This window comes from Aedes albopictus, chromosome 1 (genome assembly GCF_035046485.1).
Source record: "Aedes albopictus strain Foshan chromosome 1, AalbF5, whole genome shotgun sequence".
NCBI lineage: Eukaryota > Metazoa > Arthropoda > Insecta > Diptera > Culicidae > Aedes > Aedes albopictus.
Genome location: NC_085136.1, coordinates 165,624,904 through 165,642,366, shown reverse-complemented (window position 1 = coordinate 165,642,366; position 17,463 = coordinate 165,624,904). Strand labels below are relative to the sequence as shown.

Here is a 17,463-nt window from a genome sequence, read left to right as displayed (position 1 = left end):
CTTGATGCCCGCTCAGCAGTAGGGCGCGGGCGGGGTTGACCCTGCCCGCCTTCCGAGGACAAAGGGAGTGGCGAGGACCACTCGGGAAACTGGCTAAGCGCCAGCAGGCTATCGTGATGGACTCTCCAGAGCGAGTCATCGATGTTCGTTGCTGCTAGGCTACGGCAGCTAACCTTGAGGGTGCGATATGCACTAGCCCCTCTCTGAAGCAATACCTTCTTGGTGGTTCCGGAGAGACGTAGGGTTTGGCGACCATAGGAATGTGTTTTAGTGGGTCGAGGAGAGAGTAGTCCTGGCTTCTACCGGCATTGTAGAAGACGGCCTCATCCCCACACTACCCTAACCTTCCTGTTAGGGAGTCTGATGAGCAGATTTATCCCCCTATGGTTTAGAAGGAAAAAAAAAAAAAGAACGGATGCCACGGTTTACGATCTACTCTGTCTGCGCAACGATGGATTTACTCCGGCGGCAGGTCCGTCTGGCTTGAATCCATGTAGTACACAACTTATCACTCGACGTCCAGATAACATTCCTTCCAACCTAACGGCTCTCTCTAATGGTGACGAAGGCGGACCTTGGCGTGCAAAGCGATCGAAAACAACCACGGCACGGTTGTCCCCATGTGTTACAAACAGAAAACCAACAAAGGGTTCCTTAGCCATTCAATGGAACATGAACGGTTACTGGAAAAATCTTGCGGATCTAGAAATACTAGTTAGAAACAATGAATCAATTATTCTAGCTATCCAGGAACCACACCGTGTCAGCGTTGAAGGCTTGAATCGGTCACTACGAGGGCAATACAAATGGGCCTCTAAACGCAACCAAAATATCTACCACTCAGCCGCTATTGGAGTTTTAGCTACTATTCCCCATACTTTTCTTCAACTCGACACCGATTTGCCTATAGTAGGAGTCAAACTGGATTATCCCTTTCCCCTGACAGTTATATCGGCATATCTTCCTAATGGCAAAATCCCAGATCTAAAACCTAAACTAACAAGTATACTGCAGGCCTTAGACAATCCTATTTTGGTCCTGGCGGATGTCAATGGTCACCATCAAGAGTGGGGAAGCCCCACCCCCAATCCTAGAGGTTCACTAATGATGGAAATCGTAGAGTCGTTCGGACTGGTCATTCTAACCGATGGCTCTACAACCTTCACCAAAGGCCCAAGAAGTTCTACCGTTGACGTAAGTCTAGCTAGCCCAAGCATAGTCAATCGACTTTTATGGACCGCAGGAGATGACCCATTAGGTAGTGATCACAACCCGATCTCGATTCGCGTCGACGAACAGCCCCAAAGGATATCTCGTCGCCCTCGCTGGAAATATGATCAGGCGGACTGGTCGACATTCCAGGAATCAATAAATGGAGCACTCCATGATTCAGCTCCAAGCAACATTGAAGAATTCCTCGATGCACTCCACATTGCAGCCTCTTCGTCAATCCCACGTACATCTCCAAATCCTGGTCGTAGATCACTCCCCTGGTGGTCTCCGGATATAAAGAAAGTAGTTAAGGAGAGAAGAAAAGCTCTCCGAGCTGCCAAACGTCTCCCTAGTAACCATCCGAACAAACAACATATGATGGAGATTTACCGTTCAAAAAGAAACGAATGTCGCCAGCAAATCCGAGAAGCTAAATCCAAAAGTTTTGAAGAATTCTTGGAGGGGATAAATGCCAATCAGTCAGTCTCTGAACTTTGGAAGCGAATTAATGCTTTAAATGGTAAACGAAGAGCCACTGGAATGACCCTAAAGTTGCCAACCGGTCTCACTCGAGACCCAATAATAATAGCCAATGCACTAGCGGATCATTTTGCACCCCTTTCATCAATTGATCGTTACAACGACGACTTTATTCGACGCAACCATGTCTCCACTAACAGTATGGTCAACTTAAAAATCCCAGAAGACACGGAACCACTTCCTATCAACGAACGTTTCCGAATGGAAGAATTAAATTTCGCCCTGCGACGTAGTAAAGGCAAATCAGCTGGCCCGGATGAACTTGGGTATCCGTTATTTCGTCATCTCACAACAGAATCAAAAGTAACTTTTCTCGAACTTCTAAACAAAACCTGGACTGAAAACATTCATCCAAATGCCTGGACCCATAGCTTTATTGTGCCCATCCCAAAAAACAAGACTGCTTCAATATCTCCTGAAGACTTTCGCCCGATCTCCCTTACATGCTGCGCTAGTAAAATCCTAGAGCGAATGGTGAATCGCCGACTGATCCACTTTTTGGAGGATAAACAACTTCTTGATCATCGGCAACACGCTTTCCGCCCCGGCCATGGAACTGGAACCTACTTCGCTGGATTGGGCGACGTTCTTCGTGATGCGATTAATCAGGACCGTCATGTTGATATCGCTTCGTTAGATCTGGCTAAAGCGTATAATCGTGCGTGGACGCCCCGCGCCATTCAACAACTTGCTGACTGGGGGTTGAGCGGCAACATTCTCCACTTCTTGAAACAATTTCTGAGTGGTAGAACTTTTCAGGTCATCATTGGAAACGACCGCTCCTCGATTCGAAACGAAGAAACTGGGGTACCCCAGGGATCGGTGATAGCCGTCACCATTTTCTTGATCCTGATGAACAACGTCTTCAACGATCTCCCAAAAGAGATCTATATTTTCGTGTACGCGGATGATATCGTTTTGATAGTCATCGGTCGTACTCAAAAATTTATCAGGCGCAAACTCCAAGCAGCGGTGTCTGCAATATCCAGATGGGCCACATCCTCTGGCTTTATTTTATCAGCGGAAAAAAGTGTCATTTCTCATGTGTGTCGATCACGCCACCGGATACTATCAACCGCGGTCACCGCTAACGGTCGCCTGATTCCATACAGAAAATCTATTGTTATTCTTGGCGTGCGACTGGACCGTGAACTCCGTTTCGAGAACCACCTGAACGAGACCAAAAAGAATTGCCAAACGCGTTTAAACCTATTACGTACCCTCGCGAAACCACATCGAAGTAGTAATAGGGACATACTTCTCAGAGTAGCCAAGGCTACTGTTAACAGTCGGCTCGTCTATGGCATTGAACTATTTGGTCTAGCAGATGAGCACATTTTCTCTCGCCTTGCCCCGATATACAACCAAGTGATCCGGATAGTAGCCGGCCTGCTGCCTTCGACTCCAGCTGAAGCCGCTTGCGTGGAGCTCGGAGTCCTCCCTTTTCTACATTATGCCATCGAAACCCTATGCTGCAGAACAATCAGTTACCTCGAAAAAACGACCGGAGACCAGGAGGTCTTTCTCCTCAGGGAGGGGAACAGAGCCCTCGCCAGCCTAACCCATCAGGAACTCCCCCTGGTTGAGCAGGTCCACTGGGTCGGAGCCAGAAGATGGGATGCTCCAAACTTCTACGTCGACCTCTCTATCTTGAAACGTTTCAAAGCGGGGGATAACACTGCCGCTATGCGTGCACATGTCACAGAGCTACTTGCCAGTAAATACCGTAACTATCATATTCGCTACACAGATGGATCCAAGACTGCAGACAGGTCTGGCTTTGGAGTTGCTGAGATCGATAACAACTATTATTACCGGCTACCGGATCAATGTTCTATTTTCTCCGCGGAAGCAGCTGCAATTCTACTAGCCACAACAACACCATCTCCTTAAGGACAAGGTATTTGGAGTACATAGCTCAAAATTTCTAGAGCACCGTTTTTAAGAACCATTGCACGGATTTGGATGAAAATGCATCACGCTAATTGTTCAGTGGTTGTCAACAGCGTGATGCATTTTAATCCAAATCCGTTCAACGGTTCTAAAAAACGGTGCTCTAGAAATTTTGAGCAATGTACTCCAAATACCTTGTCCTTAACCAATCTGTGTGGTCTCCGACTCTGCTAGCGTCCTGACAACCCTCAATTCCTCTACCTCACGTCATCCTTGGATCCAAGCCATCCAGTCCAGCTGTAGCCCTGAAACCGTCTTTCTGTGGGTTCCGGGACACTGTGGAATCCGTGGTAATGTTGAAGCCGACCTCCTCGCCGCCAGAGGACGTTCCGGTCGTATGTTTTCCAGGCTGACCCCGGAGCAGATGTGAGAACTTGGTGTAAAGCCATAATACGTCTAGCATGGGAACATGAGTGGTTTAGACTAAGAACCCTATTTATCAGAAAAATAAAAGAAGAAACCACCCGATGGACAGATACAGCCAGTCGTCGCGATCAGCAAGTTCTATCTCGACTAAGAACAGGGCACACTCATGTCACACATAACATGGATAATAGAGGGTCTTTTCGTAAAAATTGTTCCACATGTAACATTATCATGACAGTAGAACATTTGATAATCAACTGTCCCTGTTACCACGACACTCGCATCCGCAATGCTATCCCAAATAGCATAAAAGATGCTTTGGCAAATGACCCGATCAACGAAGCTACACTTTTATCTTTCATCAAAGACGCTGGACTGTACAAGAATATTTGACTACCAACCTGATTCAACATGAAAAACAACAGAAGGACCCCGCTATTAATAATAATAATAATAATTGATATATCCTAATGAAATTTTAGAATCTTACCAATTTTTTAAATTTTCGGAGCTTTGCATTTTTTTGTTGAGATTTGATATTATTATTTAAGCTGAATATTTAATTTTTGATTTTATCAGAAGCTAGTAACACAAAGTAAATATTTAAAGGACCTTTTTCAAGTTTTTTTTTTTCCAGAATCACTTCTGTCAATCTACGGAACTTCATGCTGTCATAAAAATTTTCGGGACGACATTTTCACTAACAACACTATCGTAAAACAATTCTCTGAAAATGTGTAAATCGATTTCGCGCATGTTTCTAGAAAAACCTTTTTTAAGTTGCGCCCTCTTGCATGAAAACGAAAATAAATGACTCATCACTGTCAGTTTTTTTCTCAAATTTGGCAAACTTAAAAAATTGTCAGTTTTGCGTTGCAATCGGCCAAAAGATAAAGAAAATAAGTTCTGTAAATTCAAGCATTTTTTGTTTTCAAAAAGTAAGACATTTTGTGAACCTATTTTTTGGATTCTAAGAAAACATTATTTTGAAGGTTTTTTTTTACTATTTGTATTTTAAATTTTGAATTGACAGTGGTCCGCGTTAAATCAGTGTGGGCTAGACGTATTTATGAACAAGCAAAGATAAGCAAAGGAATATGACGGTTCTGAATTTTTCGGTTTTATGCTGATGCAGACGTATACATAGAAGAATTAAAGTAGGTATTTGAGAGAATAACGTGCTTGATTTGATATTCCAACCCTGCAAACATTTTTGCTGTATAATGGTAAGTTTCCAGTTCCCAAGTATCGCGCTCAAGTAAAATTCCTCCTTTTTCCGTAAGTAATTTTGACATTTGTTTAACCGACAGCATTTTTACGAAAAGATGCTGTAAGAAGGATGTGAAGAATAGGGCACTGCATACGGCGATTGCTAGATAAATTGTTCGTTGTTCGTGTGGCGTTTCGTGGCCTTGTTGTTTACGATTTGGACGATCAGGAAGTGTGATTGAAATTAAAATTTAATTTTTGCGCGCGTATGGGGAAAATCCAGATTGTGAGATTTCAACGGAATTCCAAGGGAAATGCTAATGAGAGACATTGCGCTGGGATTCTAAGGGAACTTTTAATGGTATTACAGCGAGAACTATGGTTGGATACTAATTATAAATTCTGCAATATTGGAGTTCGGACTACGGTGGGAGGAATTCTGCTGGGACTCTGACGGTTACCTTGTGGAGTTTTAGACGAAATACGAGGTAGGACAAAGCTTCAGGGGGAATTTAATGAAGATCCACGAAAGATTCTTTGTGATGAATCTTTTGGCATTCCGTACGAAGGTTTTTCTTTGGGGTTTCGCAGAAAGTCCTCTTGAAATTCTTCCAGATGTTCCACCGAAAAATCCACCAGAAGTTCGCAGGGGATTCTCATAAAATGTCTCTGAGATTTTCATTAGAAGTTCTACAAAAAATCGCTCCGTGAGTTCCTTCTAATTCAGGATGTATTTATTAATTTTGTTTTTTTTTTGGGGATCTTCTAGGAGTTCCTTCAGGGTTTTCTCCAGAGGTGTTTTCTAAGATTCTACCAGGAGTTTTTTCGAACTATTCTACAATATTTTCATCCGGGATTACTTTGGTATTTTTTATCCGGGGTTCACTCAGATATTTATTCGGAGATTCCCGCAGGAATTCCTTCCGGGATCATTTCAAGAGTTCCTTCTAGGATTTCTACAGGAATTCATTCTTAGATTCATCCTGGAGTTCTTTCAGTGATTCTTCCAGGAGTTCTTTCTAAGATACAACTTTTTGAGATGCCTCTAGCTTTTATCTGGACGTTTCTTATGTGAATCCTCAAAGAATTCTTTTTGTAATTTCTATAGCTTCTTCCGGGATTCCTCCAGGAACTCCTTCTAGGTTTCCTCTAGGAGTAAAATGGGTTCCTCTCTTCGCTTTTTCTGGTATTTCTCCAGGATTTTCTTCTAAGATTACACCAGGGGTGGCATCAGGGACCTCTCCAGAAATTTTACCCGGGATATCTTCCGGGAATTTTTCAAAAGTTCTTTCCGGAATTTCTTCAGAACTTCCAGACTCCTGGAAAATAAGTCAAGGTTTTTCCAGGAGTTCCTTCTAAGATTTGTCCAATAATTCATCCAGGATATCCTTCCGGGATTCCTCCAAGAACTTCTACTGGGATTCCTTGCAGATTACATATTCTGGAATTCATTCTGAAAGTTTCTTAAATTTTGCTCATGGAAATACACCAAAAGTTTTTTTTTATTCTTAATGGAAGTACTCCAAGACTTGCTCTTGAGTTCCTTATAAAATTCCTCCAACAGCTTCTTAACGAATATCTCCAGCAGTTTTGCACGGAATATCTACACGAGCTATTTTGGAGATTCTTTCAATAGTTTCTTCCCAGATAAAAATCTGAAGACATTCCAAAAAGTTCTGGAGAAATCCTAAAAAAAAGTCGTGAAGAACTTCTAGAATAATTTCATAGGAATCTTCTGGAGGAATCTCTAGAGAATTCCATGAAGGAATTTCTAGAGAATTCCATGAAGGAATCTCTGAAGGAATCCCGTATGGAGTTACAGAAGCAATCCTTGAGAGAACTCCTGGAAGTTCTGAACAAATCCTAAACAAATTGCTGGAAGAATCTCTGAGGGAACTCCCTTTGGTATCCCAGAAAGAACTCCTGGAGCAATCCTGAATTTATTTCTAGAGAGATATAGGAAGGAATTTCTGGAGGAATCCCAAGCAGAAATTCTGTGGGAATCTCAGAGCAATTCTCGTAGGGATCTCGGAACGAATTCCTGGAATTCAGAAAGATGTCCTAATAAAATGGTAAATGACTAATTTTTTACCAGGAATAGTGTATTACGTAAAGCTAATACCATACAAATTTCATCAAACTCGGTTGAATATTGGTGCAGATATCGTTGAAACAAGAATTTTGCCATTTGAGAAGTTTGAGCAAACGAATGTTTTAAAAAATATCACTTCTTCACTGTTATAGCTCTAGATCCAAAACTACTGAACCGATTTCAATCTGTTCTGTATGTAAAGTATACATGTAGAAATATTGTGTAAAAATTTCATTCAATTTGATCTAGCCGTAATAAAGTTATAGCCGTATATGTGGCACAAAGTCACAATAAGCAAAAATGTTTTTTTTTTTGTATCGTGACATTCAAACAGTTATAACTTGAAAAGTTTTCAAGCAATTTGGCTAAGAACAGTTTTTATAATGGATTTACAAATTCAAATGTTAATAAAAATCGGAACAGTCATGACAGTTGTACAAACAAAATAGTACACACGGAATAAAATGATTAAAAAGTACCTAAATTTGATTTGATTTTTTTTTATCTGTATTAACGAGATTTTTAGCCCTGGGCTAGTTCATCTCGGGACCCACGCTTTACTTCCCTTCCGAAGGAGTTTGTCGAGAGTGAGATTCGATCCCAGGTCCTCGGCGTGATAGGCATGCGCTTTAACCATCACACCAGGTCCGCTCCCTGTAACATTTAATTTGAATTTTGAATACTAGAAAAACGTATTGAATTGAACCGATTTTGAGATTTTTTTTACCAGTTTATTGATACTCTGTTAAGAACTTCGAGTCAAATTTTCAGACGTCTTGACGAGTTACATCAAAATTATAGCCTACACAATTTTTAAAACGGATGAAAAAATTTGCTAGAATCTTATTTTATGATATTAACAATATCTGCACCAATATCAAACTGAATTTGTTGTCATTGTTATGGTATTAGCTACACATTATATATTATTCCTGATCAAAAAAATATTTGATTTTGTGAACGCAATCAGAAGCTATACATTATTTTCTGTGTCCGAATTTCATCGAATACAGTCTTTACTTCTCATGGTTCTAGTACACCATAGAACATTTTATTCAACAAACGAAATGAAATGATTATGATGCAACAGTTTTTAGAATCATTGTCTCCTCATCAACTAAACTCATATGCTATTTCCTTTTTTAAACTGTCGAACTATTTATAAACAATTCAGTTTTGGGGTGTCTTTATAAATTTTTAAACTACGTAACGGCAAATTATTCAACCTCAAGAAATTCAATCTTGTGTTCTGATGCAGCCATGCTGAGGGACGACGGAGTACACATTATAGAGCGACACGGCTAAATACTAATGCACACTGTGAACGCGCAGGCGCGAAAGAAGAAACACAAAGAAAGAGAAAATGTCCCTTTTACTCACGGAATAATACATCGACATATTATTCCGTACGGAAAATCAACAACATGACTGACAGCATCGCACGACAGTGCCATCTGTTGGCAAATAGCTTTCTGGCTGCGAATTACTTATCAACTGCGAACGCTTAAGTAATTTTGATTGCAGAAGTTTTACGTGAGCATTACTTATCCTATCCTTTTACACAGTACTTATCAAGTGGAAACTAGCCATAAGAGTGGAATAAACAACTCTTAAGCAAACTTTAGCTTAAGAAACTGTTGTTCAGCTACTTCTCTCATTATCTCGCGATCGCGTGTTTTCGTACTTTATGGAAAGGGTACATTATATAAACGAACCATTTTAAAAACACATCCGATATGTTACAATATTTAATGATTTGCTATCCATGTCCGTGGAACCATTCTGAATAGCCATTGAGTGAATACACTGGATTGTTTTATATTTTCATCTTGCGAATCGACCAGCCATATAGAAACTGAATCCAGTGTATCACCACAGCCTCTCAAACTATTGTACTGAATAACAACTACTAATCATATCCTTTCCTTTCTTTCTTTTCTTTTCCCTTCCTTTTGCATGAGCAAAATAAATACTCCGAGTATTTCTATCACCACGTCCGAAGGCAAAACACCATGCATCATAAACAGCGGAATCGAATGAAGAGGAATCGTGAGTAAAAATAATAAAAAACACCTAAGGTAAGAACATAACTATTCTGCTTCCAACGTGTGATTAACCATCAAATAGATTCACTGGTCACGTGTAAGACGAATTTTTGACGCCGGAACGTCGCGACTTGACTAAATTCGACAGAAATGGCTCACTACTTGACTAGATTGACATCGTGACAGGTTCTATACGTTGACGTTTTCAATGTAGTTGGCATTATAAAAATAAGACAAGTTTGCTTACAGTTGAAGCTTTTATGTTAACATTCAAATTAACTGCTATTAGAAGATTATGAAGAAAATCATTATTTTAAAATGAGTTAATTTCTCATTTTTATAAATTCCGTTAGGGATGAGTACACCATAGTTGATGAATGATCTGTATTAGTTTTAATTTCTAATACAATAACCAACTAACCGACCTTGCCTTACGACCTTACTTAGACGATATTATGACAATAAAAGCAAAAGAGCAGGAGTTATGTTGCTTTAAACAATGGTGTGATCAGAATTAAAACTTAATCTTGTTCTTTTGTCAGGATCTAGAAACATGGAAAACTTTAGTAATTTGAATGTAATATAAACTATGTTATGATACGGTGGACATAAGGATAATTCAGACTTCATAGGGATACAAGAGATGAACACAGAGGAGCAAAAGACGACTAGCGACGACATAAGATACATTAACTGTATATTAACATAAGGCGTTCGACTGATAAGTTTTCTGTCCACAACATGCACCAAGATATGCACCTCTTAATTTTAATGGATTTGGCTAAAATTTTGACCAGTTACTTCTTTTTGGATGCCAATCAAAATATGTGGGTAGGCTTGAGAATCAGAGAATCATTTTTTTTACGAGGACAGTCTAATGTGCAAAATAGTCCATAACGGAATTTTTGCGAAACGACAACCAGTGTTGATATTGATATTAACACTCACGGGCTTGGGCGCACCCTCCTGTCAAATTTTCATTCATGAAATGAGCGATCAGCTGATCCGAAACGTCTCGTAAAATGGCTCATTAAGGGTTTGTTCCAATTGGTGAATTAAAAATAATTTTCACTAAAACTTGACAGTTCGATAGTTATTTCCTTAGAAGAACTGTCAAGTTTGAGTGTCGAACTGTCAAATTTAAGTGAAAATTAATTTTAATTCGTCAATTGGAACAGACCCTAAGTGATGTGAAATGTGCAAAATCAGTTTGTTGGCAAGCCATTAGGCATTGACAACGATTTTTTGTAGCAATCAGGCCAAATGTCGATCTCTTATGTCAACACCCCAATCACCACCCCCCCCCCTTCCCCTTGGAAAATTTTGGTTGGAATTCAACATATAGATTACTCCAACCGAGCACCAGGAACTTGAACCGAACAATCGGTTGAGGAAAAAATCCCAGAGTAAGGCCAGTAGTACACAGGGTCAAATATTTGACAAGGAAAGAACTCAAGAAACAACATCAGTTTGACACTAATGACAGGGCTGTTACAGGTGGCGCGGATTTTGCGTTTTCCGCGGTTTTTGCGTTTCGCGCGGATTTCGCGCGTTTTTGCTAATTTCGGCGCGGATTTTGCGGAAATGGTTTTCAAATGCACTTGCATAACATTTTTAGACAAGAAGCTCTACACAATCAGAAAAAAATAAAGAACATTTTCAAATTGGAGTTATGGTTTTTGTGATTGGGTAAAAATGATTTTAATAGTCCCTAGCTTGGAGTGCTAGATAGGTTGCACTACATTGAACACTCAATTTATGAAAACAGAGAAGATCCTCTTCTGAATTTCTTAGTCAACCTCTTGAAGTCATTTCTGATTTTGGCTGAAATTTTGGACGGAACTTATAGAGTGATGAGGTTCGAAAAAAACACTGAAGCTTGGCAAGATTTCTGAAATAATTGTTACGGTTTCTTGGTGATTCTGATAGCTGCTTTTTTGTGCCGTCTACTGGAAATTTTGAATAAACATTTGGTTGAATTTTGTAGTAAAATTTAATAGAATCTCGTAAATAAAATCATTGGTTTTGTTGACTGTGTGTATAGTGAGAAATCAATCTGATTGGTTTTCTGACACAGTATGTCCTGAAATTTTTGAAATTGCTGAAAATCGACGTCCTGAAGATTTTTATGATTGCATTCTTCGAGAATTCTATGAAACAATTGGAAATAACTCTGGTTAGAATTAAATATTATTCATAAGAAATTTCTAGCGATTTTTTTTAACATGCAGGATTTTCTTGATTCATTGCGTTTCAGAATAACAGAATTTACGAAATTGAATCAGTTACTTGTGGAACTTCTGTCGAATTGATTTTTTTTTGTTAAAAACTAGAATTATCCAAAAAATACGTAAACTTCACAAAATAAGTTACTATAAAAAATAATCCATGATTTTTTCAAAAAAAAAAAAAAAAAATTGACACTGTTCTTGCAGTTCTCTCGAACGATCTTTTGGGACTTACTACAGATTTTATTTCAGGACTCCTACAAAAATAGTAGTCACCCTGATTGATAAGCAATCATAACTATTGATCCATGCTTATTCCAATTAAAAAAAAAAACTAGTCTGTTTGAAACGTTTTTAAATTCTTCGTAAAAAAACCAGCGCCCCTGATCTTGTTTTAAGCTTGATACAAGTGCGCAAGAACAAAATCAAAAATGCAGTGTTGTTTGAAGCTTGCTTTTTGAGATTTGTGCGCCTGAAATTCTTATGCACTGTTGAAGCGGGATTTCAAGACGTTTGTCCTTAACATTAGAAATGATCTTCATCTGGAGTGCAACGAAAGTCACGAATAGTTAAAAAAAATCTGGCTTTTTATGAGTTTGAGACAACAAAATCATATGTTTTTGCACTGGCGCGGATTTGATGAACTCGGCGCGGATTTCAAAAAGCTTGGCGCGGATTTTGCGGTTTTCAAATTGACATTTTTGTAACAGCCCTGTAATGAAAATTCGATCGAGTCAAACAAGATGTTTGAGCATTGGTTTCTTTTTGTACAAATATTTGACCCTGTGTACTAGCAGCTTAACTGAGGACTGTCAAATTTATGATACGGACAAGCATAAATAACTATTATAATAATCTAGTGGAGCGGACCTGGTGTGATGGTTAAAGCACGTTACTATCACGCCGAGGACCTGGGATCGATTCCCACTACCAACAAACTCACAATAAAAATGTGAGTTCTTCCTTCGGAAGGGAAGTAAAGCGTGGGTCCCGAGATGAACTAGCCAAGTGCTAAGAATCTCGTTAATACAGATAAAAAAATATAATCAGTCTACGCTGTTCAGTGAATCCCCGAAATGTCAATTTTAAATTTTTATTTCCTATCATTCAGTTACCTACTTCCTACAAATATCAATCCATCACCCTCTTAATTAGTTGAAGACAACTCAACATTAAAGCGACGCCTGCGGCACCAGCTTCCATCGGTCTCCATCGAGGCTGATTCTCTTTTCCTTGTGCAACTTTTGCAAATGATGGCTAACATTGTAGGCCGCTGCTTTCCACAGGTGTTCCGGGGTGTCCTTGTAGATCTCCCTAACGAGGTCCATCTCATCGAACAAAGTGGTGGGCTGTTGCTGAAATACCGCCATGATTTGCGCCTCTCGCTGGTTGCGATGACTGATGTACTGGGCGATGCGCTCCACCGGATCCTAGAAAGGGTGATTAGTGAGTTACAACTAGTATAACTAGTTGATGACGCCTAATGAGTGAACTCACCAGAATAATGTTTCCATGACCAGGATAGATGACCGACGGTTTCGCATCCTGAATCACTTGCAAGCTCTTCATGTACTCGTACAGATCCTCGAAGACCGTGGTTCCTTCGCCTAGGATACAGTCCGCGCTGAAGAGCGAGTTGTCTTCATGCAATACCAGTACAACATGATCCGTGGTATGGCCAGGGGTGTGAATCACTTCCAGTGTAGCTCCTTCGATACTGAACTTTTGCCCATGCTCTAGATGGTGAATGTTTGCATTTCGTAAGGTCGTTTCTGGGGCATCCGATCTGGGATACTTCCAAACCTTACAAGAATCTATAAATTGTAATTGTAATTTTTATTGAAAACGATAACCAGTTAGTTTACACTTTTTATCGGGTCAAGGATAACGCGGGAAAAAATATTCATGTTATTACCTAGTAGGTATCTCTTAAAAGATACCAATGTGAGATTTGTATACCGTCATGCCTTTATCTAATTGTTGAACGCCTACCTTTATTCTCGATTACATCTAGAACCTCATCCACACCTCCGATGTGATCGTGGTGCCAATGGGACACGATGATATCATTTATCAAAATGCGCTCATCGGATATCACCTTCTTCAGGTGTCCAATGTATTCGGGGACATTCTCGTCGCTGGCGTCCAAAAGAATGCGTCTACAGAAAGCATATTCAATGTGTAAAATTGTGCATGTCATGTAGATTCGAATTATGCTTTTATCGCTTACCGTTTTCCGGTGCCGATGATGTAGGTGTTGGTACCCTGCAGGGTCATAGGTCCCGGATTACAGCCCAGAACGCGAATCAACCTGGGAGAAATCTTCGTAATTGGGGCTATGGTTGCCATACTGGTAGCGAGTGTAGGCTTGACAAACTGGTTTAAAAGTTTGATAACTACACACGGACACGACAAGTATTTCACAATCTGGAAGAGCCTTGTTACGAAAGATTCGTGAATCTACGAGGATGCTTCGCAGCAAACTGATAACAGATGATTCTAATAAGAATATGCGGCGTGCTTCACTTATTTGTTTATCTGGGTGCTGAGTGAGAGTGGGTGGTGGTAGCACACTTATCTAAAAATCACCTAAACTCGTTGAAAATTATATCGAAAACGAGCAAGTCGATGTTTGCAAGCAATTTCACAAAACTCCAACAATTTCATTAAGTTAATCTATAATATAAGATTTAATCTTATATTATATATTATACTTTTCACCTGTCAGTACGCCACCTTCATTCAAATTTTTAATTCGTAAAAGTAAATGGACTATAAGGCAAATTATAAAAAAAAGATATATGGTAATAGAAACTAAACATTTTTTTGAACATCTGTTTTGTTTTAATGAGCTATTTTAATGATATTGTTCGTGATTATTTTTTAATTCAATGCATTACAATAAAAAACCTATTCATAGTGTAGTAGTTTACCCAACTTGGTGGTCATATAAAATTATCGTGCATCACTAAATGTCAAATCAATTGGATTCTTGTTTTGCTTTCCCACCCGATCGCTGTCGTACTGCTGCCGAAGCCGCATGTTGATGACACAAGAAAATTAAGTTCTATTTTCTAGCATTTCCACTGAAAAATGTTGTGTTCCGGCCTTCTAACTGGGCGTCTCTTCCGGCAGACTACGCTACTAACCAGGTAAGCAAAATAGATAGCCTTATTTAACGAATATTCTTGCCTAAAATGGATTCACATTTTTCCAGCTTGAACCAAACACGCAACAAAAACTATCTCAATCGACCGCGGTTACGAAACCCGATTTGGTTCGTCAGAAAAGAACGAACGGTGAGTATATCAATGTTGATCTGAATCTCTGATCCCAAGTGAAAATCATACACCCCCTACCTTTCAGGTTCACGATGAGATGCTCACGCCGGAAAATACCTCCTTTGTGAAGGAAGTCCTCCACACGAAATTTGGACCGCCGGCGCTCATCAAGGGAGTGCTTACGTTTGACCAGTCTCAACAGCAGTCGCTGATTCGGACGGAAGAACTTCCCGCCGTTCAGTGGCGACCGGGCTTGAAAAGAACAGGAGTGATTGCCCGGAAGATCGGCCAGTATCCGTTGTGGAAAAAGGATGGTACCAAGATCAGGACCACTCTGCTGCAGGTAAATGTCTCAAATATTATCCGTCCAGTTGAAAGTCGGAGTTTTGACTTTTCTTCTAAATCGTGTGGCGGACGTACACGTTTGGCATAGTCCAGCGCACTACGTCCGACGTTAGGTTTTACGTGTGGATTTGGAGAAACATTAATATCGCGTGTGGGAAAACTTCGGATTTTACCCGCTACGACAATATTTGAATTCAAGCGAAAGTGCCGGGTTCGAATTCAGCACTTGCTAGTAGATGTCGTAGGGGACCCTTAGCCTATAGTGGACCCCTAGCAATTATTCTCAAATTTCCCGCTCAAATCTGCTTCTACCGGTAAAATTCCACCGGGAGACCATGGCTCATGTTTCTAGACAGCAGTTCACTGTGATAAAACAAGTCTGGGAAGCGTTCACTCAAGTCAAGTGTTTTGCGCCAAATGTCTTTTGTGTCAAACGTACCAGACCATATTTTTTACAGATGTCTTGAAGTCAAGAATTGCGAGTAAACCCCGGACCGAACGGAATCCGAAATTCGCGCCCACATTGCGAGTTTACTCGATATCCGCGTGAAAACCGCTTCAGCTATTATAATACAAGCTCTCTCATTCTAACAACATGTTAACACCATTCTAATTTCTATTTTCATGCTTTAAGGTGATTGACAATCACGTAGTCAAGTACATACCCCCGGCTGAATTCAATCCTCCCCTGGAACCCAGACAGAAGAAAAACTGGAAGAACCCCTACGGTTGCTTGCTTGTCGGCGCTCAAAGCCAAGATCCATCGATATTCACCAAAGAATACTGCGGTCTGTTCAAGGACTCGGGAGTCCTGCCGAAGCAGCATCTTTGTCGGTTCATCATATCGCCGGAAGCGCAACTATTGCCAGGAACACCCCTCAACGTAACCCATTTCAGGGTTGGCGACGTTGTGGACGTTCGAGGAAAAACGTAAGTAAACAATGCTGGATATACATATATGTAATATATTAGGCGACCACCTTATGCAACTTGAAACATTTTCAGTGTTGACCATGGTTTCCAAGGAGTTGTGAAACGGCACGGCTTCAAGGGAATGCCTGCGTCGCATGGTGTGACGAAAACTCACCGCAGGCCCGGTAACATCGGTGCCGGTGGAGAGAAGGCCCGTGTCTGGCCGGGAACCAAACTGCCCGGCCACATGGGCAACCGGTGGCGCAATTTGCGGGGGTTGAAAATCTGGCGGATCAACACCAAGTACAACGTAATGTGGGTCCAGGGAAGCAACATTGCCGGAGATACCAATGGGTTGGTGTACATCTACGATACGATTCTGCCTCTGCGTAAGTACAAAGAAGCTCCCGCTTTCCCGACGCAGTTTGAGTCCGAGAACGACCAATATTCCGATGAGGACATTTGGCATGAGGACATTCATAACTTTAAGAGTGGTTCGATAACTTTTAAGGAGGAGTAATTGATAGCGAATAAAACATTTGTTGAATAAGTATGTATTAATGCATGGGAAGAAGTATTAAATTGATTAGAGAAAACATCATTTTTCAAGGAAGGCATTGTAATGCGTAGGGTTACCCGGGGTAGGATGCGCCAATGCCGTTAGCGCATTACTTATTCTTTTTCTTTGATTATGATTCTAGGATAAATGTTCTCAAATCAGTCGATAGAAAGGGCCTGTCCATAAACTACGTAGACTCGAATGGGGGATGGGGTCTGGCTAAAGTCGACGGTCCATACAAATTTAAAAACGGTGGGGAGGGTGGGGGGGGTCTGAGATGACCAAAATTGAGCCTACGAAGTTTATGGGCAGCGCCAAATGTGCTATATTGAATATACAGTTTACTTATGGTAATGGGCACGTTCAGTGAAGTACTAGATTTGCAGTAATGAGCTAAATTGTTGTATGGTGAGAAAGTAAATTCTCCGTTTCTGCAATGAAATGGCACAAAAAGCGTGGATATTATAATTTCTAGCCTACTTTAATGCTGTTTGAATAAAACTTTAGGGAATTGTGTTATTGCATTCTCCATTTCTTGCAACTTCAGCAACACAGTGTTACGTTTGTAAATTATTTGAATATTTTGTCAGTTTATTTTGTATGTTATACTAAGGTTTGTAAATCTGTCCTTGAAATTTAATGTGCATTTGTAGCGCTTCAAACATTTCAGAAGCGAACCAGTACAAAACACGCAAGCCGTCCCCTAAGACGGACATCAACT

The 17,463-nt window shown here is 40.4% G+C and overlaps 2 protein-coding genes across 2 annotated transcripts; one reads left to right on the top strand and one right to left on the bottom strand.

The window, feature by feature from the left end:
- Positions 1 to 12,724: 12,724 nt before the first annotated feature.
- On the bottom strand, positions 12,725 to 14,135 carry LOC109431455 (beta-lactamase-like protein 2 homolog). The gene is made up of 4 exons (XM_019707661.3): positions 13,876 to 14,135; positions 13,638 to 13,804; positions 13,143 to 13,459; positions 12,725 to 13,075 (listed from the first exon to the last, which is right to left on the bottom strand). The coding sequence occupies exons 1-4, from the start codon at positions 13,992 to 13,994 to the stop codon at positions 12,818 to 12,820; spliced, it is 861 nt and encodes a 286-aa protein (XP_019563206.3). The 5' UTR covers positions 13,995 to 14,135; the 3' UTR covers positions 12,725 to 12,817.
- A 502-nt stretch (positions 14,136 to 14,637) lies between these two features.
- LOC109415583 (large ribosomal subunit protein uL3m) lies at positions 14,638 to 16,748 on the top strand. Its single transcript, XM_019689473.3, has 5 exons — positions 14,638 to 14,797; positions 14,863 to 14,944; positions 15,012 to 15,269; positions 15,906 to 16,201; positions 16,277 to 16,748. The coding sequence occupies exons 1-5, from the start codon at positions 14,739 to 14,741 to the stop codon at positions 16,701 to 16,703; spliced, it is 1,122 nt and encodes a 373-aa protein (XP_019545018.3). The 5' UTR covers positions 14,638 to 14,738; the 3' UTR covers positions 16,704 to 16,748.
- Positions 16,749 to 17,463: the final 715 nt, after the last annotated feature.